This window comes from Anolis sagrei, chromosome 2 (assembly GCF_037176765.1).
Source record: "Anolis sagrei isolate rAnoSag1 chromosome 2, rAnoSag1.mat, whole genome shotgun sequence".
NCBI classification, from domain to species: domain Eukaryota; kingdom Metazoa; phylum Chordata; class Lepidosauria; order Squamata; family Dactyloidae; genus Anolis; species Anolis sagrei.
This window is the reverse complement of record NC_090022.1, coordinates 146696611-146723067: the sequence shown is the minus strand read 5'-3', so window position 1 is coordinate 146723067 and position 26457 is coordinate 146696611. Positions and strand designations below refer to the sequence as shown.

At 43.6% G+C, this 26457-nt stretch overlaps 1 protein-coding gene across 1 annotated transcript in view; it reads right to left on the bottom strand.

Moving 5' to 3' along the window:
* The window catches only part of ERBB3 (erb-b2 receptor tyrosine kinase 3), a 109749-nt gene extending 88025 nt beyond the window's left edge, over positions 1–21724 (bottom strand). Inside the window, exon 1 of the mRNA XM_060763876.2 lies at positions 21376–21724. Coding sequence (XP_060619859.2) covers positions 21376–21460 — 85 coding nt within the window. The 5' untranslated portion in view covers positions 21461–21724. The remainder of the gene's footprint in view (positions 1–21375) is intronic.
* Positions 21725–26457: the final 4733 nt, after the last annotated feature.

Here is a 26457-nt window from a genome sequence, read left to right as displayed (position 1 = left end):
CAGTCCTACAGGTTTGCACCTTCACGCTCAAAAAACAGAATAATCTAAATCCTTTTGCTACACCTATGAGAGTAAACTCATTAAAGTGATTAATTTAAGTAAGAGTCAATTTACCATACAGAAAGTGATTTAATAGGACTAATTCACTTGGGACCATATGCTATAGTAGATTTATGGAAATATGTTTGCCATCTAAACTGAACTGTCTCCCAGGGTGGTTGTGATGGTGAAGGGTAGGCATAACAATAATGTATATGACCTTAAGTTTCTTGGATCATGTATGCAAAACAAACAAACAAAGCAGGCATCAAATATCACCAGGACACTCATGTGTCAAATCCCAACAGTGAAAGAAGTTAATGCAGAGCCTTTGGTATCTGAGGTATCTAGACTCTTGTCTTCAGGGGTCTAGTTTAAAAAAACAAAGTACACAATGGTCCTCCAGTATACTTTACATCGATGAAGTAAGAGCAGGTGAGTGCAATTCCTGGTAAGTTAAACCTTAGCTACCCTGTGCTGAATAATCCTGGGTATTCCCTCCCATTCAAGATAATGCAAAGTGCCCTTCTGGACAAGAAGTAGAGCAGGTTGGCTCTCTTTTGGAAGGGTGATGGTCCATCAGGAATGGCCAATGCTCAACCATCCGTTAAAAGCTTAGGAAAATTGCTTGTTTTGGATCTGCTGTCTCTCTTGAATTTTCTGGCTGTTGGGGCTTAAGTATTCAGGGAGTTGCAAAGTCCTAAAATGTAGTTTTTCCAAACTTGGAGCCTAGCCACCACTATGCCTTAGAGCAGTGGTTCGCAATCTGTGGGTCCCCAGATGTTTTGGCCTTCAACTCCCTGGTAAACTACCTGGGATTTCCGGGAGTTATAGGTCAAAACACCTGGGGATCCACTGGTTGAGAACCACTGCCTTAGGCCGTTTTATGAGGAGGTGCCCTTTCTCCAAAAAGATGGTCTATGGGAATGGCTAAAGTGAAGCCCTTTTCCCCACTTCAGCAACAGACATAGACAACAGAAGCTGTGGTAGTGCAATGGGTTAAACTCTTGTGCCGGCTGAATTGCTGGCCTGAAGATCAGTGGTTCAAATCTGCAAAATGGGGTGAGCTCCCATTTGTCAGCCCCAGCTTCCCATGCGGGAACATGAGAGAAGCCTCCCACAAGGATGATAAAACCGCAAAACATCCAGGTGTCCCCTGAGCGATGTCTCTGCAGCCAATTCTCTGACACCAAAAGAGACTTGCAGTTTCTCAAGTCACTTTTGACATAAATAAATAAATAAATGCAAGACACATAAACACCTTCCTTACATCTAATATGAAAACTGGGACAAAATGGTCCACGATGAAAACTAACTGAAATCTATATAAATAAAAATGTTAGTTTGTGGGACTAACATAACTCAAAAACTACTGGGTGAATTGACACCAAATTTAGACACAATACATATATCAGGCCAACAAGTGACCATCACTCATAAAAACACTGAAAAACATAGCAGAGGAGACTTAAAAAGCCAAAATAAAATACATTGCAATGCATGCGCAAAACTACATATATGTACACATGCAAACACACATATACAGAAATATATATACACACACAAAACACAAATACATAGACTGGGCCACAGCAATGCATGGCAGAGGATGGCTAGTAAGGGTATAAAAAGATATAAAGGGATCCTGCAGCATCTTTGAGGCTGAGAAGGGAAATTGAGCCTAAGTTTTCCTAGGTTAAGTCCACATCATCAAATGCTTGGATGAATCAGATGATCACATACATCGGATGCTTCATCAGTCCGGATGAATAGGCCGAGTCCACAAAAGCTTATTTTAGAACTTTCCTTTACTCAGTCTGCGCTACAGGATTCTTTTATATCCCATTATGCATAGACAGACTAAGCCGGCTGTGCCATTGAGCACTCCTCAAATACGGGTAAACCCTCTGGTTGCAAAGTCACTCCATTTATCAACCAAGATTCCTCATTTTCCAAATTAAATACCGAAGAAAAGACTTAAGAAGCCCAGTCTTTTTTAACTTACTGGGGGGAAAACAGCAGGACAAAGAGGCCTTTTATCTCAGAGCGGGAGGCAGGGTCTGAACCAGTGGCTGGAAACTGGACACATTCCAGTCAGAAATAAATATGTCAGGGCAATAAGCCCCATTGTTTGACCGCTGCCTCTCACCCATCCCAGACCCACAGATGCTTATCCCCTCCACAAGGCAGGCATTCCTCCTTCTATGCGTAGAACGGCATCAGCAGCACACAGCACCACCCACCATTGCACACTTCTTCGTTCTTGACACAGGTCTCGTGTCTCTTTTCACAGATTTATCCATGGCTAAAACATCAATCTAAACGAAAACTATGACACTTTGGGAAAGGACCTTCAATAATGAGCTGTATTTGTTGCTTTTCCATATAATGGGCATATTTTTAGAATTGCAGCAGCCTGACCATATCTGTGATGAACCGCGTGAGCGCAACGGGATAAACCCTTGTGCCAGCTGAACTGCTGGCCTGAAGGTCAGCAGTTCAAATCCGGGGAGTGGGGCGAGCTCCCATCTGTCAGCTCCAGCTTCCCATGTGGGGACATGTGAGAAGCCTCCCACAGGATAGTAACATATCTAGGCATTCCCTGCGCAACATCTCAGCAGATGGCCAATTCTCTCACACCAGAAGCGACTTGTAGTTTCTCAAGTCGCTTCTGGCATGATAAAAAAAAGACTCTGTGGAGATTCAGTTCTAGGAATTTTATTTATTTATTTACTACATTTATATACCGTCCCTCTCAACCCGCAGGCGACTTGGGGCGGCTTACAGTCGGTACCACGACCATAAAATACAATTACCATAGCATAGTAAATAAAACATATATCATTACGGTCTCCTTGGTGCTCAAGATACAAAAAAAATGTGCATGGCCATGACCTATACAGTATTAGTATTAGTATACAGTATTAATAACTGTTTACTAATATGCGACACAACAATCCATAGTTGCTGGAAATTGCACATCTGGATTTAACTCTATCAAAAGTTAAATTATATTTGAAGTTTTGAATGATGTGTCCTAGCTGGGCCCTTGAATTCCAGGGCTTTGGAATGGCATGATATAAATAAATCAACAAAAATAACACACACACAAAACAACAACTGAAGTGGGCAGAAGGCTAGGTTTCAATATTGTGTTTCTGACTTCTGTTGAACTAAGATTTCATTGCCTCTTAAGCCTAGCCTACCTGACAGGGTTGTTGTAAATCTAAAACAATATCTTACAGTAAATGACTCTTCAGTCTAAAAGGAAGAATGAGGCTCAAATATGTCAAACAAGTAACACTATGTGACAAAATTTGACAAATGTTCTGTTCCTGGTTTAAAAGTGTTATTTCCTGTTCAATTGGTACGATACCTACTTTGAAAGTAGTTGTTATACTCCAGAAACTTTGTTTTTGTGGCTGCCGCAAACTACGTTGAATTGATTGAGACTCTATGAGATATTTATGGAAAAACTACAACAAAATGTGCTGCAGGGTGTCCCACAAAAACAAAGTTTTGGCAGTTTAATAAACTTTTTCCATGTTTTTAATGATTGACCCAATTAGGAAATGACATTTATAACCCAAGAACAGAAACTGTGTTCCATAGTGCAATGGATTTGGAGTGAAGCCTTCCTTTTCCTGTGACACGTGTCTGGACTCAGTTGTCCATTGTGTAAACTTTGAGCTGTGTGTTTTCAAGGCACTCTGGGATGGTGCATCTCATTTACTTCAGCTCTCCAAATTGCATGGCAGGTTAAACTGCTTCTGAGCCAATTTGTGGCTCATGCAACACGGAGGCAGGGTGGACCTGAACGGAAGTTTTTCTGGTCCTTCCCAACCCTAAGATACAATTATTTTGTACGTAACCTAGAAAACATTTACATGTCTCTTTTTAACCCAGCAACAAAGCACATTATTAATAGTTGTGTGGACAGAAAAATGCCCCTCGGTGACTGGCATTAATACGCCATGCATGGCAGCAAAAGGTGGGCGGATGAAAGAGAAAGCTGCCTCTTGGCTCCTCACTCATTTGGGAACTGGCTGGGCAGTTTCTGTCTCTACAGCAGGGGTCCTCAAACTAAGGCCGGAGGGCCAGATATGGCCCTCCAAAGTCATTTACCCAGCTCTCGCTCAGGGTCAACCTAAGTCTGAAATGACTTGAAAGCACAGAACAGCAACAACAACAATCCTATCTCATCAGGCCCACACTTCCTATTGAAATACTAATAAGTTTATATTTGTTAAAATTGTTCTTCATTTTAATAATTGTATTGTTTTTAAGTGTTTTTTGCACTACAAATATGGTATGTGCAGCGTGCATAGGAATTCATTCATGTTTTTCTCAAATTATAATCCAGCCCTCCAGCAGTTTGAGGGACTGTGACCTGGCCCTCTGTTTAAAAAGTTTGAGGACCCCTGCTCTACAGAGACAACCTCCTCACTCCCCCATCCCATCCCTGCCATCACCAACACTGCTGTAGCTCTGAAAGCCAACAGGATTGTGGTCACTCTCTTTAATTCTAGGAGTCAACCTTCCCTAACCTGGTTCCCTCCAGCGTTGCTGAAGTACAGTCTCCACCATTCATAGTCAGGATATTTGGGATTGCAGTAGTGCAGCGGGTTAAACCGCCAAGCTGCGAAACTTGCTGACCGGTAAGTTGGTGATTCAAATCCGTGGGACAGGGTGAGCTCCCAATGTTATCCCCAGCTTCTGCCAACCTAGCAGTTTGAAAACATGCAAATGTGAGTAGATCAATAGGTACCACTCCGGGGGGAAAGTAACAGCGCTCCATGCAGTCATGCTGCCCACATGACCTTGGAGGTGTCTATGGACAACGCTAGCTCTTCGGCTTAGAAATGGAGACAAGCACCAATCCCCAGAGTCAGACTCCACTAGATTTAATGTCAAGGGGAAACCTTTACCTGTGACTAGTCTGATAATTGATGCATACTAAGTTGGGAGAGGCTTCCATTTCCATCTTAAAGGTAAAGGTAGTCCCCTGACATTAAGTCCAGTCATGTCTGACTCTGGGGTGTGGTGCTCATCTCCATTTCTAAGCTGAAGAGCCAGTGTTGTCCGTAGACACCTCCAAGGTCATGTGGCCGGCATGACTGCATGGAGCGCCGTTACCTTCCCGCCGGAGCGGTACCTATTGATCTACTCACATTTGCATGTTTTCGAACTGCTAGGTTGGCGGAAGCTAGGGCTGACAGCGGAAACTCACGCTGCTCCCCGGAATCGAACCTGCGACCTTTCGATCAACAAGCTCAGCAGCTCAGTGCTTTAACCCACTGCGCCACCGGGGGGAAAGGTATTTTTCAGACTACAACTTCCAAGATTCCCTGACTAGCATAGTCAGTGACATGCTAGCTCAATAAATCTAGATATTTTAAAAAATCAAACTTTTCCAGGCTCTGACTGTTATGTACCCATATATCCCCTTCCTGAAAAGGGCTAGGAGAAGTGAAAAGTGTTGTGTGTATTGTAACAGTGAGGCTGGGATGATATGGGTCCAAAGTGCTGCTAAGGGGCTAGAGAGAGTGTGGGATGGCGCTCCGGGTGGTCAAAATAGATTTTCTCTTATCTACATAGCCTTCAAGTGATGGCAGGATACCTTTGTGGAAAGTGGCACGTTACCATCATATGACGAATTGTGTTTGTCCCAATGTCAGCCGAACGTAATTCCTCAAACAAGGTTACACAACACGTTTGCAGAGATTGTTCTTTAGTCTTACGCAATATCGTGAGTATGAGAGAAAACTCAAGATTTGGTATGAGATCCCCCCATCCTCACTCTCTTGGTGTTTTTGTATGTTGACAAAGATAGTTCTTTAGTCTTAAGCAATATGGGGAGTGTAAGGCTAAACTCAATATTGGGTATGGGAAATCCCACCACCCAGTCTATTGATATTTACCTTGAAGATCAATGATCAATCAGCAGTGCAGGTTGTCCCTCTTCCAATACAGACTGGGATTAAGGGCCTTTCCACACAGCCATATAACCCAGAATACTGAGGCAGAAAATCCCACAATATCTGCTTTAAACTGGGTTATCTGAATCCATACTGCCATATATTCCAGTTCAAAGCAGATAATGTGGGATTTTATTCATTTGTGTGGAAGGGGCCTAAGTCACTGGTGGCCAACATCTCAGTGAAGAGCTTGACTCTACTAGCTAGTTTAGTCCACGGCTAACAGAGATTCAGTCCTCCTCTTTCAGGGATGTACTCCCAGCCTAACCACTGTTTTAAAACTAAGCCTGAATTCATGCTTTGCAAGCATTCATCCAAGTTCACCTCCATGCCACAATGGGGCAAAGCAGAAGACCTTGTGTCCATCATGTCCAAAAATGAGAGCTGATGTCAGTAATGCCTTGATGTCTCTGGGATTGTGGTGTTCACTGGGCCTGGGGCACTATATGTGTCATTAAAATAGAGCCTGGGATCTTGTTAGTACCTTATTGTGATTTGATACCCATTACAACACCATCTCCATCAATGGGAAAAGCTGCCCTGCCGGCTCCCAGGCGGTTGTCTCTCCTGACAGGGCAGATTTTGCTGCCCCCACACTGCTGTGCCCGAAGGCATTTTACATCACCACTGCCACTCTTGCCTTGCCTCCTCCACCCACACTGATGTCGTCACACCAGACAACAGGAGTGTGGCTACTATCAGCTTCATTACCTCATCCCATCATCTCATCCTAGGGAAACAGGTAGACATAAGAATTACTATCTTTGGGACACATCCTATAGATCAGGGCTTTTAAAACATTTTACACTCGCAATCCCTATCTGCCCAAGAAATGTTTACGTGACCCCAGGTGTACAGGTATATAAAATAGGTATAAAATGAATATTTACTGATCATTAACCAGCATTTCCAAGACTTGTTAAATAATCTGATTTTCCTTTTTTGTTGTTGTTGTTCAGCTGTTGGAAACTAGGAAAATTGGGTTTATACTTTTATATTTATTTATTTACTTATTTACTACATTTATATACTGTCCCTCTCAACCCGCAGGTGACTCGGGGCGGTTTACAGTCGATACCAAGATCATAAAATACGATTACAATACAATTAAAAACATTAAGATAATATAAAACCATAGCATAGTAAATAAAACATATATCAGTAGGGTCTCCTTGTTAAAACATTGTCCAATCACATTGTCCAACCATTCCATTTTCCTATGTCTGTTACACTGTGTTTGCAAACGCTTGCTCAAAAACTTGACTTTTTTTCCGGAATGTTAAAAGGGAGGGTGCCAATTATATCCCTAGGGATGGCGTTCCATAGCTGAGGGGCCACCACTGAGAAGGCCCTCTCGCTCGTCCCCGCCAGCCGTACTTGTGACAAAGGTGGGACTGAGAGCAGGACCTCCCCAGACAATCTTAAAGTCCTGGAAGGTTCATAAGGAGAGATGCGTTCAGACAGGTGAGTTGGACCAGAACACAACTTTAGGAATGTCCTGGGTGGGAGAAAGAAATCTTGTCTGTTGGAGGCAAAGATGAACATTTCAATTGGCCACCTTGATATATAATCCACAAGTACGTAAACCCCATTTTCCTAGTTTCCAACGGGCCTCACAACCTCTGAGGATGCCTGCCATAGCAAACCGTCAGGAGAGAATGCTTCTGGAACATGGCCATACAGCCCGAAAAACTTACAACAACCCATTTTTTTCAGATTTCACTGTAAACACTGCATGTTGTTGCTAAAAGATTGGTGTAAATGTCTAGATGGCATTCAGAAACCTTTTACAGTTGCCAATTTTTACTACCCCTTGGGGTTGGAGCCCGTAGTATAAGAAGCAGTGCTATAGATCCACTCCTCAAAATGTGAGGTGGGGGGGATGTACTTTATATGCCTTTTAAAGTGCCAGGGAAAGCTTGTGCAGGTATACACACACATTGCACTTAAGAGGGGGAAATGCAACAAGAAATGGTTTCTAGCTGAATTTGACTGTTGGCCAACTTGTGTGTGGACAAAGAACTGTGATCCTAAGACATCTAAGCAATACTTTCCTCAGAATAGCTTAGGCAGGTGGGATCTCTATAGAGAGGTTTCCATCCACTTTAACTGATGGGCAGGGTTTGTTTTTTTTTGTTCCACCACAATGACTACAGCATCCAAGGAGAAAGCAATTAGCAGAGGTCAAGAATGTTGACACAAAGCTGGTTTCAAGCAACCAGGGAAACCTGGCCTCTATTATAACTCGGGGAGGAGGACTCATTAGCCAGCCTCCTTTGTGAAACTGTAAACAAGGTCCACAACACACAGGCTGGAGGTGCAATAGAAGAAGGAGACCCATACACCAGTTGATCAAAACAGAAGAGTCTGTTTCCTTTGGGAAAGAGAATGCCTGCACTATACAGTTAACAGCAGTTTGATACTATTTAAGCAGTCATGGTGGTCTCCTGGGATTTGTAGGTTGGTGAGGTACTTGGAAGGTACCAAGGGCTCCACAGAAGAGAGACATGGCGACCTTATCAGTTTATACACAAGCGAGTTTATTTTTTGTCTATTTATATGACTGCAGAGTATTTAGCTTTCAGAGTCACAGCAGGGTTGCTGCGGGTTTTCCGGGCCATGCTCCAGAAGCATTCTCTTCTGATATTTTGCCAACATCTATGGCAGACATCCTCAGAGGTTGAGAGTTACAGCAGTCTGATACGACTTCAGCTGAGGACTTAAATCAGGAGTCCTCAAACTAAGGCCTGGGGGCCAGATGCGGCCCTCCAAAGTCATTTACCCGGCCCTCGCTCATGGGTCAACCTAAGTCTGTAATGACTTGAAAGCACACAACAACAACAACAACAATCCTGTCTCATCAGCCAAAAGCAGGTTGATGAGATACTAATACTAATAAATTTATATTTGTTAAAATTGTTCTTCATTTTTATTATTGTATTGTTTTAAAGTGGTTTTTGCACTACAAATAAGATATGTGCATTGTGCATAGGAATTCATTCATGTTTTTTTCAAATTATAATCCGGCCCTCCAACAGTTTGAGGGACTGTGACCTGGCCCTCTGTTTAAAAAGTTTGAGGACCCCTGACTTAAATCATCAGCCCATTCCCCTGAACTATAAACACTAGGGCCTTTTCTACACTGCCCTATATCCCAGGATCGGATCCCATATTATTTGCTTTGAACTGGATTATATGAATCTACACTGCTAGATAATCTGGAATAAACAGATAATCTGGGATCAGATCTAGGGCGGAGTGGAAGGGGCTTAAGTCTCTCCTACAGAGAATACCAAGTACCTTCCAAACTATAAATCCCAGGACTTGACAGCATGTCATCATAATTGTTAAAATGGCACAAAGAAGTATAGCTATGTAATGCAAGTACAGGAAATAAAAGAGCAATAAATAAAAATACTTCCTTATAAAATAGGGATTAGAGAGACATTTCTTGTCCAGTTTCATTGCGTCCTTCCTTTTCAAAACACAAACCCATAACTTCTACCTTAACAAGCAGGTAGTAGCTCTAAGGCTTAAGTATGTGTCATGTCTGTATGTGCTGCCAGGAAAATAGTACCTAAATACAATTCTTAACCCAGCTAGAGTAAAGCTATTGAATCACTGGAGTGCCAATAAATATTAATAAGTTAATAAGTTCTCATTGATTCACTAAGTTTACTCTAGTGGGGACTAACAATTGCAGTTTCATCTACCACATGGAAAGCACCAGCCTGGAGGAAGTATGCTCTAACCTCACAATTCATAGAATTGCCCACTTCCTGATGAGATAAGGAGAGATTGATCTAACCTCTGATAAAGCAAATGTATTGTGAGCCGCTTTGGGTTCCAAATATAGGGGGGTGAATAAAACTTAATATAAAGTTTTTAAAAAGATTTTGGCACCTTATATAGCTTCACAGCTCACTGGCAGGCAGCTTGAATACACAAGTACCTTGTGGCACATCCTAAGGACTAAAAATCAGCATGCAAACCCAAAAGAGACATAATTTGTCTCAAAGAGGAACAAATTTCAAGAAAAGGGTGAAGCTGTCACAGCAAAGGGGAAAGTGTCATTATGACTAAATACACAGATGATTGGCACAGGTGTGACCAATGCCCCTGCCCAAAATCTTGAAAAAATGCCATGAGAGGAGCAGGTGGCAGAGGAAGGAGGCAAAGCGATAAACAAGAGAGCCAACTTCTGCAAGTTCAGAACTGGGCAAAGCAGGCCCCTTCCGCACAGCCATATAACCCAGAATATCAAGTCAGATAATCCACAATATCTGATTTGAACTGGATTATCTGAGTACACACTGTCATATAATCCAGTTCAATGTGGATTTTATACAACTGCGTAGAAGAGGCCGCCGAGAAAACAACAAAGACATTTGTTGTCCCCTTGTTTTGCAGGATTCTTCACAACTCTTTGTGTATGTGCGTGTCTGTGTGTGTGTTATCACATGACTCCAGACAAGGAGAATGAACAAAAGCTTGGCACTGAGTGGACTGTTATGGCCGCAGTGGCACGTTATTTGTTTGTTATGATATAATACATTGCCTTGCAGTTACATAAGGTCTCGCACAGAAATTTCTACATACACCCCAAAAACAAACAACAGAAAACAAATATAGTGTGTCCTTAGTATCCGCTGAGGTTTAGTTACATTATACCCCCCCCCCCAGTGGATGCCAAAACCCATGGATGCTCAAGTCCCATTTGATATAGGGGTGTAGTAAAATGGTTTATTTAAAAAAAATCTTTTCAAGCTGTGGATGGTTGAATCCATGAGTATGGTACAGTAGAGTCTCGCTTATCCAACATCAATGGGCCAGCAGAATGTTGGATAAGCAAAAATGACGGATAATAAGGAGGGATTAAAGAAAAGCCTATTAAACGTCAAATTACGTTATGATTTTACAAATTAAGTACAAAAACATCATGTTTTACAAAGAACTGACAGAAAAAGCAGTTCAATACACGGTAACGTTATGTAGTAATTACTATATTTATGAATTTAGCACCAAAACATTGCAATGTATTGAAACAGCTGTGGATCCGGGAGGGAGGCAGACTGCGTTGGATAATACAGAATGTTGGGTGAGCGAAGGTTGGGTAAGCGAGACTCTACTGTACATTGCTCATATTTAAATTTATTTTTTTTTTCAGCTTAATTTATGGAATTCACTGCCACAGGGTATTGTGTTGATTACTACCAGGGGTGGCTTCAAAGGGGTGCCAGACACATGCTCACACACATTTGGTACCACTTATGCACTATCCTTGCACAAAAGGAACAGGTCACATAAAAATACAATTCCCCAAAATTTGCATCTTCCTGTTTATATGTACAAATATAATTTGAAAAAATAGTCATTATAATTTATGATTTTGAGTCTGCAGCATCTAAGCAGGATAGTTCGTGATAGAGTGACCTGAAGGTCTATCAATTAAACTTAACTTGACAATTAACAGCCAAAAAAGAGAAATGCAACACATCTCATCCTAGTGAGGGAAACTGAGCAAATATTTGGGTCTACTTCTGTCCAGATGCTGAAGGGCATTTCAAGGTCCCTGGTTTCGCTGCAGAAGACTTTTCAGCCCTAAACACAAAAAACATATTTGAATCCAGGATGGTTAGCTGATAACCATTTAGGAAGAAAGGATGGCTCCAGAAACTAGAAATACTACTTTGGGGACTACAGCTCCTAAATTAGTCAACATTACTATTGGCCATGCCAACTGGGGGAGTCTGGGAATTGTAGCCTCCCCCCCCCAAAAAAAAAAAGATTCCAAATAATAATCCCCAGGTGTTTTGACCTACAACTCTCAGAAATCTCAGTGAGTTTACCAGTTGTTAGGATTTCTGGGAAATAAAGGCCAAAACATCTGGGGACCCACAGGTTGAGAACTACTGGAATTGAATTCAGGTTCCATAGCTCAATGCTATGAAATCATCTTGTGAGCTGGTCCCCTCTACCAAAAACACTGGCACTGGGTTGTTGTAGGTTTTTTGGTTGTGAGACCTCACAACCTCTAAGAATGCCTGGCAGAAGAAGGCAGCAGTCTCCTAGCTCCATGTCATGATTAGAATAGAATAACTTTATTGTCACTGTACATCTTACAACAAAATTAAATGCCATCCCCAACCACATTATATATGTACAAATTACTAAAGTGCCTATCCCACATTCTAATCGCTATTGCACAACCCCTAATGCTACATCAATGTGAAAGCACAGCTCTAGGATAAAAGCTATCTCTCAGCCTATTTGTGTGCATTTATTTATTGTTTACTTCATTTTTACTTCACCTTTCTCACCCCGCAGAGGACTCAAGGTGACTTACATACTCTAGCAAAATAAAATGCCGCATGAACATAACAATAAGATATACCCCATCAAATTATAAAATATTTGTCCTTGTTTTTATCATCTTGTTCATGACTTTCCTGCGGCTTTTCTTGGTACCACTGGAAACCACCTAGGCTTTTGTACTGATAGAGTTTCAGGGCTCTTCTTATGATATTATGGCACAAAAACCTTTGTGTACTTTGAGTGCGAAAGGTTGCAGGTTAGAATCTGGGGAGGGGCGTGAGCTTCCGCTGTCAGCCCCAGCTTCTGCCAACCTAGCAGTTCGAAAACATGCAAATGTGAGTAAATAAATAAGTACCGCTCCGGCGGGAAGGTAATGGCACTCCATGCAGTCATGCTGGCCACATGATCTTGGAGGTGTCAACAGACAACGATGGCTATTCGGCTTAGAAATGGAGATGAGCACCAACTCCCAGAGTCGGACACAACTGGATTTAATGTCAGGGGAAAACCTTTACCTTTACCTACTCTTTTTCTATTCTCTACACAGGTCATGATCATCTCAAAGCCTGCCTGTCTGCATGTGCACTTCCAAGTCACCTGTTGACCTTTGGCAACCCCATGAATTTCATAGGGTAAGGACTCCTCAGAAGTAGTTTTGCCAGTTTCTTTTCCTTAAATGTAGCCTACAGTGCCTGGTATTCATTGGCAGTCTCCCATCCAAGAAATAACAAAGTTTTAACTTTGGTTGTAATGTGGGTTGTATGCTGTATGAGTATATGTCGAGTGTGTTTGTCAAGAATTTTGATATGACTGACGAGTTAGTCAATAAAATGGACCTGTAAGTACTAACAAATTGTGATATTCCTGCTTCTTGGCAGGGGGTTTCCAGGGCTCTTCTTATCATATTACAGCCCACAAAGTCTCTTCCAACGCTATGAATCTATGAAAGGTTGACTCTGCTTAACTTCCACGATCAGACAGGATCTGATGCCAAAGCAACCTTAAACATTTCTCAGAGCAGCAGTTGCTCACTTTTGATTCTCCTGATGATGTTTTGGAGTTCATCTCCCAGAAGACTGGGCCAGCATGGCCAACAGTGACAGACAAAGCCTGAGACGTCAGAAAGACTAAAGGTTAAGAGCCACTGTCCTACAACACAAGACAACTGACCTTGGGGCAAGGACAGCCTGATATAGAAGGAATGTGTGGTGAAGGGCTTCAAAGACACAGGCAAACAGACATAAACAATACAAGTATGCCATTTTGTCGGTAGGATTCAAACACTAGGCATTAAGACAGAGTCAAACTTAGGGTGCCAAAGGGGTGGGAGGAGTTATATAAAAACTTCCAAAAAAATTACAGTGCCCAGTGGGAGAGGTTAACCTTTTGAACAGCATACATTCAAGGGATTTCTCTATTTTGCCAAGTCTGTTGTTTTAAGAAGCCAGAGAAATAGATACAGCAATGGACTTAGCCCTGTGCTAGTCAAAGTGTGTAATGGGCACACTTTGGACCTCTCCTGACCAAGGTATAGATATTTTTTTTCATATCAGGAATAACTTGAGAAACTGCAAGTCGCTTCTGGTGTGAGAGAATTGGCCGTCTACAAGGACGTTGCCCAGGGGATGCCCAGATATTTTGATGTTTTACCATCCTTGTGGGAGGCTTCTCTCATGTCCCCGCATGGGGAGCCGGAGCTGACAGAGGGAGCTCATCCGTGCTCTCCCTGGATTTGAACCTGCGACCTGTCAATCCTGCCAGCACAAGGGTTTAACCTATTGCACCATGGGGGCTTGGTATGGATGAACTGAACAGAGTGAAGGAATGACAAGTGTCCTAGAAAAGCTATAGGCAGAGGTGGGAGGACTTCCTTTTCTACTATTAGGAAGACAGGAAAAACTACAAAGGCCTTGTCTCCACATCCAGAAAAAGCATTTCACTTCGGCTGAAGCTTCCTCTTCATAAATTCATGACATCAGCCAACACCAGCTATGGGAGGGCTGTATTAAAAAGGCTGAACACTTCCAATAAAGGATAACCTCAAAATATTATGGTGATAGTCTACTGGCTCAGAGGGTTGTAAGTTTTTCAGGCTGTATGGCCATGTTCCAGAAGCAGGAGAGAACGTCAGGAGGGAATGCTTCTGGAACATGGCCATACAGCCTGAAAAACTTAAAACATAGCTGGTGTCTTCCTTAACTACAAATCCCATAAGCCCAATCCGTGTCAGTTGGGGCATGTGGAAGCTGTAGTCCAGAAACACTGGTGGGTACTAGTGATTCCAGCCATGAAAGCCTGCGACAATACTGGCTCAGAATTTGTTGTCATAGGGATGTACCTTTACCTACCCTTTAGGGATGTATCTACACTGCAGAATTAATGCAGTTTGACTCTACTTTAACTGCCATGGCTCAATGCTATCAAATCCTGGGATTTGTAGTTTGGTGAGGTACCAGCACTCCTCTGCAGAGAAGATTAAAGACTACAACTTCCCTGATTCCATAGGCTGGAGCCATGGCTGTGAAAGTGGTGTCAAGCTGCATTTATTCTACACACAAGAAAAGAAATCCACTTTAAATCCGGTTTCTGCCTCCTGCAGAATTCTGGTGTTTGTAGTTTAGGAAGGAGCCTTTAAAAGCCTCACTAAACAACAAACCACTGATTTCTGCAGGATGCAGAAACTTGATTTAAAGTGGATTTATTTTCTAGTGTGATGAGGTTAGATGCGTTCATAGGCTGGATCTACACTGCCATGTAATCCATGATATGGTCAATGTGGAGTATGATATAATGCACTGAACTGCATTATATGGGTCTAAACTGACCACACAGTGCAGATTCAAACTGCATTTTATGGCAGTGTATATCCATCCAAGTTATTGTTTTGTATTTTCTTCTCACAATCACACCAAGTGGCACTAGTAGGTTAGCTGTTGTTTTCTGCTCTCTTTTTTTGACGAGGGTGGAGCCAGGACTTTAATCTATGTGAGTGATTGGAATGTCAGGCACACAAGGCTCACACACCCTTGTACTCTATTAACCTGGATTGGTCACCGCTCCCTAAAATAGTTACCAGAAGCAGGTCCAAATCGGAGGGGCCTTTTGGAGCACAACTGACCTCCAGCAATGGGCAACAGTGAGCAGGAGCTGACCATCCCCTCTGATTTCCTACGATGCCCTGGAGCAATGCCATTTTCTGTGTTTCTCTGGGCATTTGGTTGTTTGGCTGCATGCTGCAAGTTGCTTCTGGAGTGGGAGAATCAGCTGTCTATGAACGCATTGCCCAGGGGAAGCCCGGATATCTTGCAATCCTGCGGGGAGGCTTCTCTCATGCACTCCAAGTGGCCAGCTACTGGTCAAAGGACATTTAATCGAATACCAAGTTTGCAAACTTTGTGTTTTGTTTGTTTGTTTGTTTGTTTGTTTGTTTTAATGCAATACAACTGTTTGGTTCACTCCTGACATGATAAATAAATAAATCTGGGCATTTGGGGGCAAAGAAAGTAAGGGCTGCAAAGCCTTCAAGGCTGAGTGCAGGATTTTTGTTTCATCCCAGCTTTCAGATTCCCTCTCCGGTCAACGGTCTGGCTGGCACAAGAATTACATAAATTGTATTCCAAAAGCGGATAACCTGGGGTGGATCTACACTGAAGAATTAATGCAGTTTGACACCACTTTAACTGCCAATGCTACGCAATCATAGGGACGTAGTTTGGTGAGATGCCAGTTATATTTGGCAGAGAAGACTTGCAAAACAAGCTACTAAGGCAGCTAAATAAGTCAAACTGTGTTAATTCTACAGTGTAAATGCACCCCTCAATATGTATGTGATCAGTCTTTGGGGAGCCCCCAGGGGCGCAATGGGTTAAACCCCTGTGCCGGTAGGATTGCTGACCAACAGGCCAGTGGTTCGAATCTGGGGAGAGTGGGTTGAGCTTCCTCTGTCAGCTCCAGCTTCCCATGCGGGTACATGAGAGAAGCCTCCCACAAGGATGGTAAAACATCAAAACATCCAGGCGACCCATGGGTAATGGCCAATTCCTTGCTGACAGTCAATTCTCTCACACCAGAAGTGACTTACAGTTCCTCAAGTTGCTCCTAACATGAAAAAAATCAGCCTTTGGAGCTGGGGATTGTGGGTTTGAATCCCATCTGGGTTTGTGCATTTTTTTTGTTTGGAGTGTGATGTATTACTAAGAGTTTTCCGGGCTGTATGGCCATGTTCCGGAACCATACAGCCCAGAAAACTCACAGCAACCCAGTGATTCCAGACATGAAAGCCTTCAATCACACTGTGATATATTGAATGTTAGACGATGACTCTGAAGACCAGGTTCGAACCATTGCTCAGCCACTGGGTGACCTTGGGTAAGTCATACTGTCTCAGCCTCAGAGGAAGACAAAGCCAATCCTCATGATAAGTTCATCTTAGGGTTGCCATAAGTCAGAAACGACTTGAAGGCACACAACAACAACAATGTCCAAAAGCAATGCCTCCAAACTACAGTCTCTTCTGAAGCACTCCTGATTTATCTAAGGATCATGGGTCATTCTTCTGACCCTGTTATGTAATTCTAATAAACTGGGTGAATAATAACCTCTTGTTTAACCAATAAACCTGCATTGAAATGGCAGGATAAATCACATCTTCGCCACTTTTTAAACCAACATGAAGAAAGGGTAATTAAAGACAACTGGAAAGCAAAGGCAAACCTCCTCAGAATAAATCTTGCCAAAAAAAGGCCCACAATGGGGTTGCCACAGGTCAGAGCAGACTTGAAGGTGCATGATAACTCAAGGAAGCAACTAATCAGGGACCTAAACAATCCAAAATCAAAATATTATCACTACACAGGCTAACATTTATTTGATTTTTTAGCAAAAATCCTGTTATTGCCCCCAAATCTTAGTGGCACTGCAGCTTTTCCCTGCTATTTGAACTTCTGTGCTCTTAACAGCTGCGTGATGGGTCAGATTCATTTGTATTTTTACAGCACGGGGTTTCTGAAGGAGGGCCGCGTTTATGTCTGGGAGGCTGAGTGATGGAATCCATGCAATGGATGGGGTGGGTGGGGACCCTCTGAAAGTATCCCTGTGTGTCGCATTCGCCGCATGTGTTTATGAGTGGATGTTGGTGTCCATGGCAGCAAATGTGTATTGTCTGCACCAGGGAGCCACCCTGTGAACTGTGGCACATGTATGCCGTCACAGAGACAGCTCAATAGACACTTTTGTGAGATCGTCTGCTCAATGTTTGGGGAACACACTCTCCAAGTTGAAACTTTCTTCTTTTTAAGAGATGGGAATGGCCAAAAGTCAAACAAGGAACATTTCTGCTTCCAATAAAAATCTGAATGGCTGAAGTGGGAAGCAGCCCTTTTTCCAGCCAACAGAAGTTCAAGAAAGTAATACTAATAATAATAATAATAATAATAATAATAATAATAATAATAATAATTAATATTATTATTACAACACTTCATTTATATTCCACCCTATCTCCCTGAGGGGACTAACAGCGGATTACAACATATACAAACACAAACACAGGCCCCATCTACACTGATCCTTTGATGCAGTTCAAAGCTAACTTCAAATAGCAACTTCAAACAAATTCCCACAAAAGTGTTCAAAAGAATGCCCCTAATGTGCATCAGTGCTCTATGGTTTGTGTCATCACCATTTGGGCCCCATACTGGTTTCCAATGTAATTACCTGCCCAATGAAACTACTTAATTCAATATCAGTTTGAAACGGCATTAAAAGGTCAGTGTTGATGGGACCAAAGAGAAACCAAGGGTCATCAGCTCACTGGACACCCACTCTCTGGCCTATCCCTTTACACTGACGCCACATTGTTTAGGTACCAAAGAAAGGGCAACCAAGATGGGGGAAAGCTCTTTGAACATGCTCAGAGGCCACTGTTTCTTGTCCTTGCTTCCTCTGTACCAGGACAGAGGTACTAGGGATTAATAAAAGGTGCATCTATACCAGGCATGGGGAAACTCTGGCCGTCCAGGTGTTTTGGACTTCAACTCCCACAATTCCTAACAACCTCAGGCCCCTTCCTTTTCCCTTTCCCTTTCCTTTATGCTTAAGTGGCTGAGGAGGAAAAGGAAGGGGCATGAAGCTGTTAGGAATTGTGGGAGTTGAAGTCCAAAACACCTGGAGGGTCAGAGTTTGTCCATGACGGGTCTACACTGTTGAATTAATGCAGTTGGAGACCACCTGAACTGCCGAGGCTCCAAGCTATGGGATCCCGGGAGTTGTCATTTGGGGAGGCAGAGAAGATGAAAGACCTTGTAAAACTTCAGTTCCTATGGCCCCTTCCTTCTACACTGCCATATAATCCAGATTATGAAATCAGATAATCTACATTATTTGCTTTGAACCAGATTATCTGAGTCTACACTGCCATATAATCCAGTTCAAAGCAGATAATCTGGATTTTATATGTCAGTGTAGAAGGGGCCCAAGGACCCTTCCACACAGCTGTGGAAAATCCAATTTGTTCTGGAATATATGGAAGTGTGGACTCGGGGCCCTACCATACAGCCATGTAACCCAGAATATCAAGGCAGGAAATCCCACAATATCTGAGTGTAGACTCAGGGCCCTTCCACGCAGCCCTAAAACCCAGAATATAACAGCAGAAAACCCCACATTATCTGAGTGTAGACTCAAATAACTCAGTTCAAAACAGATATTGTGGGATTTTCTGCCCTGATATCCTTTGGCACCAAAACATAGGGCTGTGTGGAAGGGCCCTGAGTCCACATTGCCACAAATCCCAGTACAAAGCAGATAATGTGGGGTTTTATTCAGCTGTGTGAAAGGGGCCTCAGATAACCCAGTTCAAAGCAGGTATTGTGGGATTTTCTGCCTTGATATCCTGGGATAGAGTGCTGCATGGAAGGGCCCTGAGTCTACATTGCCATAAATCCCAGTACAAAGCAGATAAGGTGGGGTTTTATTCAGCTGTGTGGAAGGGCTTCAGATAACCCAGTTCAAAGCAGATGGCTGTGTGGAAGGGCCCTGAGGATCCTTCCACATAGTCCTATAGCCCTGAACATCAAGGCAGAAAATCCCGCAATATCTACTTTGAACTGGTCATCTGAGGCCCCTTCCACACAGCTGAATAAAATCCCACATTTTCTGCTTTGAACTGGAATATATGGCAGTGTGGACTCAGACAACTCAGTTCAAGGCAGATATTGTGCTATTTTTTGCCTTGATATCCTGGGATATAGGGCTGTGTGGAAGGGCCCTGAGTCCACACTCAGATAATGTGGGATGTTCTGCCTTGACATTCTGGGTTGCATGACTGTGAGGAAGGGCCCTGAGTGCCTGGTTGGGAAGAGACCCCGGGGATTCTGGGCTTTGTCTTTTCAAGGGACAGAGCAGCAAGTCCCAACAGATGCGCCTCCCGGGTCAGGGGTGGGATGGAGGGGTTCCAGCCTTGGCCCTCCTCTATCACAGCCTCAACAGGTGCCCTTTGAGAACTGAACCAAAAGCCTTCCGAAAGACAGGCAGGCAGGCAGGCAGGCAGACTCCACAGGCAGGCAGACTCCACCCGCAGGCAGAGAGCTGCAAAGCTGGCGGAACAAGATCTCATGGATTCCTAAAAGTTTGCCTTGGAAGTTTCTGCTGCGGGTTTTGGGGGGGGGGGGGGTGCGAGAAAACATGCTCGCAGTCACACATGCCACGCCTTCTAATTTATTTATTTCCAGTATTTCTATCCCATTCCTTCTCAACCCCCAAAGGGGAACTCGGGACAGCTTACATTTGGCAGCAATTTGATACCACTACATATAGCACAGCAATATAATCACAATTCAAACAATAAGTAAAACATTCATTAAAACAGCATAAAAAAGTATGAACAGCCATAACATAATTCCAGCCAATTCCATATCCAAAGTGCCATGACTTCAATTTCTTCCTAAATGACAGGAGGGATGGAGCTGATCTTACCTCAGTGGGAAGCAAGTTACACAGGCAGGGGGCCACAGTGAGAAGGCCCTGTCCCTCATCCTCGCCAGACATATTTGTGATGCTGGCAGGAGCGAGAGCAGGGCCTTCCTGGATGATCTTACCTCAGTGGGAAGCGAGTTCTATGGGCAGGGGGCCACAGCCAAGAAGGCCCTGTCTCTCGTCCCTGCCAGACATATTTGTGACGATGGCAGGAACGAGAGCAGGAGCCCCCGGGATGATCTTACCTCAGTGGGAAGCGAGTTCCACAGGCGGGGGGCCACAGCCAAGAAGGCCCTGTCTCTCGTCCCTGCCAGACATATTTGTGACGATGGCAGGAATGAGAGCAGGAGCCCCCGGGATGATTTTACCTCAGTGGGAAGCAAGTTCCACAGGCGGGGGGCCACAGCCGAGAAGGCCCTGTCTCTCGTCCCCGCCTGACGTATTTGCGACACTGGTGGGAGCGAGAGCAGGGCCTCTCCGGATGATCTTAAATTGCGAGGCAGGACGTAGAGGGAGATGTGTTCAGACAAGTAAGCTGGGTCAAGTAGGTCAAAACCAGCAGAGGATGCTTGCCATAGATGCAGGCGAAACGTCAGGAGAGAATGCCTCTAGAACATGGCCATATAGCCCGAAAAAAACCTACAACAACCCAGTGATTCCGGCCATGAAAGCCTTCGACAATACTTTGAATTGAGCTGGGAAGTGGACCGCCAGCCAGTGGAGCTGACACAACAAGGGGGTGGTCTGCTCCCTTCTAACCCTCGGAGGGCATCTGCCCCAATGCTGAATGAACGCACTTAAGGCTCCAATTAAACTCCCCTTAGTGTTAATTCGACCATACAGATGGACAATCGAGTCCAAAGCCGTCACGTTTGAGCGAAACCTAGGATCAACCGAAAGTAGAGAGAGAGATAGACACAGAGAGAGACTCAAACACCTGGTCTCGGATTTCCAGGAAGAGCAAGACCAAAACCAAAACCAGTCCTGCCCTGATCAACGCGCCCGCGGTGAAAATAGATCTTAAATGAACATCCATACACTTGTTGTTGTTGTTGTTGTGTGGTCTTACCTGCTTGAGAGGCGGCGGGCAGCAGGAACCCCGCGAGAGAAAGCAGCCCCAGGAGGAGACCTGGCCCCGGGAGGCTCTGCCTCATGGCTGAACGGGGATTGGGACTCTTTCAGGTGCTGCCTCCGCTTTCCTTCCGCATAGGCGGCTCTTTCCTCCTCTTTCGGGATGAACAAGAGTCCGGAGCCACTTGATCCCCGAGGAAAAGGTCTCAGTCGGCCATCGCCGCCTCCTCCTCCCTCTCTTCTTCTTCTGTTTCTTTTTCTTTGGGGCCGGATCTCTTTCTGGCCCCCAGATCCCGCTCAGCGCACAGACTTTGATCCGCTCCCCTTTACGCACCACAACTCACTAATTGCACACACTTCATTCAAGGGGAAGCCGAGCTCGCGCCTCATTGGCTGGGACTGCGCCGCGCTCTGACCAATCAGAGGGAAGCCAGAGGGAGCTCCAGAATCCAGGAATGGAAAGAGAGTGTGTGTCATAGAAAAAACCTACAACAATCCAGTGTCATAGAATCTATCTATCTATCATCTATCTGTCTGTCTGTCTGTCTGTCTGTCTGTCTGTCTGTCTGTCTGTCTGTCTGTCTGTCTATCTATCTATCTATCTATCTATCTATCTACCTACCTACCTATCTAAAATGTAATGTTCGTTTGTGGGATTAACATAACTCAAAAACCACTGGACGAATTGCCGCCAAATTTGGACACAAGACACCTACTAACCCAAATAGTGACCATCACTCAAAATAATTGATTTTGTCATTAAGGAGTTGTAGTTGCTGGGATTTATAGTTCACCTACAATCAGAGCATTCTGAACTCCACCAATGATGAAACTGAACCAAACTTGGCACACAGAACTCCCACGACCAACAGAAAAAATTGGGAGGGTTTGGTGGGCACTGACTTTGAGTTTGGGAGTTGTAGTTCACCTACATCCAGAGAGCACTCTGGACTCAAACAATGCTGGATCTGGACCAAACTTGACATGAACATTCCATATGCCCAAATGTGAACACTGGTGGAGTTTGGAGGAAATAGACCTTGACATTTGGGAGTTGTAGTTACTGGGATTTATAGTTCACCTACAATCAAATAACATTCTGACTCCCACCAACGACAGAATTGGGCCAAACCTCCTACACAGAACCCCCATGATCAACAGAAAATACTTAAGGCCATCCAGTCCCTTCACCAAGGCAAGAAAACGTAATGAAATCCCTCCTGAGAAAGAGCCATCCAGCCATAGATATAGATAGATATATATGATTCACACACACATATAGTCTCGTAGATTTGAAAGGGACCCCTAAAGAAGGACAATGATATGTTGCATTTTCTAGAGGAGGCAAACCAGGCCATCTCCACATCAACACTGACAAAGAAACAGCAAGAAATAAAGAAATACTGTCTACCCACAAGCACAAAAATATTACAAGTATTTCTCTTTACTTTTCCAGATCACCAGACTGGGCCACAGCAATGTGTGGCAGGAGACTGCTAGTCATAGAATATCAGAGTTGGAAGAGACCTCGTGGGCCATCCAGTCCAACCCCATTGTATCACAAAATCACAAGTCGAAGCGTCTAGGGCTGTGTGATGTATTTTCAAAGATGTGTGCAGATCCAAGTAAGGTAGCCTTTTGCAGTTGACAAATCGTGATTTTGTCGATGATGATGATGACGACGACGACGATGATGATGATGATGATGATGATTATTATTATTATTATTATTATTATGCTTTTATTGTGTGTTTCTGCATGGCACCCGGTTGGACTGGATGGCCCCTGTGATCTTTTGCATTATTATTATTATTATTATTATTATTATTATTTGTATCTTGCTGTTCTTCCAGGACTTAAACTCAGAATAGCTCTCAGCCTTAGAAACTACACAGTTTGAAAACCTACAAAATACAAATATTAAAATAGAATTAAATATTGTAATTATTAAAACAATAAACCTGTTAAAATGATTCCAGAGGTTGTGAGGTCTGTTGAAAACTAGAGAAGTGGGGTTTAGTTTCCAATCACACCTCTGAGGATGCCTGCCATAGATGTGAGAGAAACATCAGGAGAGAGTGCTTCTGGAACATGGCCATACAGCCCAGAAAACTCACAGCAACCCAGTGATTCCGGCCATGAAAGCCTTCCAACAAACCATTATGACACAAATGTTTATATATAAAATAATCTACCCAACAATCTGACCTTCTGGCCACTTTATGGGTTTCCCTAAAACGCTGTTATGATGACAGCCTGAATTTTGGCATTTACCATTATACTGGCATGAAAACAGCAGGAGTCTGTCAACACCTCAAACTACATTTAGAGCAGATGAGGCTAAACTACACTTCCCAGGACTCTATCACTCTTAGTTTAAAAACAAGAGAAGACTCTCGTACCTTTAATGATTGTACAGATGAGCGAATTTCATGCAGAGGCAACATCTGTTGAAACTCCCTCCATCTCCATTTCTAAGCTGAAGAGCCGGCCTTGTCCGTAGACACCTCCAAGGTCATGTGGCCAGCACATTTACATGTTTTCAAACTGCTAGGTTGACAGGAGCTGGGGCTTACAGTGGGAGTTCACATCGCTCCCTGGATTCAAACCTGCAACCTTTTGATCAGCAAGTTCAGCAGCTCAGCAGCTTAAACCACTGTGCCACCGGGGGCTCCAACCATAGTCTGTGAGTATATACCAGAGTAGGCAAGGAAGCAGGAGGATAACAATCAAGGCTGAACCATGAAGTGTGAACCACAAAGCCACAACTATTTGGGGGAAAGGAAGTTCTCTACGCTTCATTGAGGTTAATGTGGAGAGTTTGGACATTTGTTAGCAGTGCTTGATTTTTTTTTCAAAGGGTGAATGATGTCTGTATCGGAGCAGAAAGATGTCTAACTTCTCTGTTGCTCTCAAGCTGAAACTCAATACATATTTATTTAGAAGCAAGTCCCACTATGTTCACTTGAGTAGACATGGATAGGATTCCACTGGCTAAAGCCTAAAAGAGCTTCTTGCCACAGCTGTTCGTACCAAAGTGCAGAACATGTTTTGAAAATTAAACAGAGCTATGTTTCTAATTGTTTGCATCAAACTGAAATATGTGAAAGCAGTGCACCAGCAACAGGGATACAGTTAACGTTAATTTACAAGTAAATTACGAATGCAGAGCAATAAGAAACATTCATGAATTATTTCCTAACCCTAACACTACTGAAATGTTTGTTTTCCTACAACTCCTCAAAGGGAAATAAATTGTAGTACATAAGCAGAGGGGAAACTGAATGCTGTCCAAGGCAATGGAATACTTCAACACTTTATTTATATTCTTCTTTATGTCTTCGGAGGGACTCAGAGCAGACTACTGTATACACATATAAGGCAAACATTCAATGCCTTTTACCCAGTGAACAACAACGACATACAATACACAGACACAGGTAAAAGTTTTTCCTTTTCATTTCCAGCGTCTGGAAGCGATGCTCAACTCCAACCATGGGGAGGTGCTCTTGTTCCATTTTTCCATGCCAAGGAGCCTGTTGTCCGTAGACATCTCTAATTGTGTTTTGCCGGCGCCCTTTTACCTTCCCACATGCTTTTGAACTGTTAGGTTGGCAGAAGCTAGGGCTGACAGCAGGAGCTCACCCCGACTTGCGGCTTCAAACTGCCAACTCTCCAGTCAGCAGATTTCTTGCAGCTAGCTGTTTAACCCGCTGCGCTACTGTGGCCCCATAGTATTAGCTGAGTACTATGGGTGCATCTATACTGTAGAATAATTCAACTGTACATCACTTTAGTTCAATGCTATGGAATCTTGGGATTTGTAGCTTGATGAGTATCAAGTGTCCTGAAATGTGTTCAGTCCCAGAATTTTGGAGTCACTAAAGCAGGCATGGGCAAACTTGGGCCGTCCAGGTGTTTTGGACTTCAACTCCTACAATTCCTAACAGCCGGTAGGGAGTTGAAGTCCAAAACACCTGGACGGCCCAAGTTCGCCCATGCCTGCCCTAAGACCTTTATTCTCTTTTAAAAACAACCTTCAAGTTGAGACCCATTCCTCATTGTGGCCACCTTGAAGTCCTGCCTAGGCACTGATCCGGAGATCAAAAACTCAACCCACTGTTGTCCACCCTGTTTCTTAAAACCTTGCTGCGTTTTAACCCCTGCTTTCTCTCCACTCCACCCAGAGAGTGAGTCACACACAGGAAACGGGTGACACAAAAGAGGAAAAGGTTACCTTGACCTAATTAGGACCTTGGGCTCTCCTTCAGCCCAGAATTCAGTCTAAACAAGCCTCACAGAAGATGCCAGGCAGGCAAGGAAGGTGTCAGTGGCCCTCCAGATGCTATTAAGATGCAACGCCTATCATCCACCACCATCTGCGATGCTGATCTGGTCCAACATCCAAAGGGCCACAAATTGCCACTGGTTTAAGAGGCATCATTATTTTATAAGACATTTAAGTGTTCACGTTTTTTGAATAGTCTTGTACTCATAAGCTTTGGGGTTCCTCCCTTTTGCTTCGCCCAGTCTTTCCCAAATAGTTTCCAGTCTATTTTCCTGTTCTACCTTCTTGTAATTCTTCCTTCCCAACTACCTTATGTTTTTGTTCTAATATAGTACACAGAGCTAGGACACAAGGAAACATTCTCTCCCTGTTAAAATATTATAATAACCACCCTTGCCAATTGGAATGTAGCTCCTTAGGATGGGATTGGGAATGAGACAGGAAAGGCACCTGTGGCCACCCTCTGGCGCCCCCCTGTGGTTATAAACTGGAATTACCATCCTAAAGTCAACATCCTAAAAATAGTCAAAATTACTGCAACATACTGGCAACAAAGATCCGCATAGTCAAAGCCATGGTATTCCCTGTAGTAACCTACGGATGTGAGAACTGGACCTTAGAGAAGGCTGAGCAAAGGAATATAGATGCTTTTGAGGAAAGTTCTGAGAGTGCCTTGGACTGCGAGAAGATCCAACCAGTCCATACTTCAGAAAATAAAGCCCGGCTGCTCATTGGAGGGAAGGATACTAGAGACAAAGTTGAAGTACTTTGGCCACAGCATGAGGAGACAGC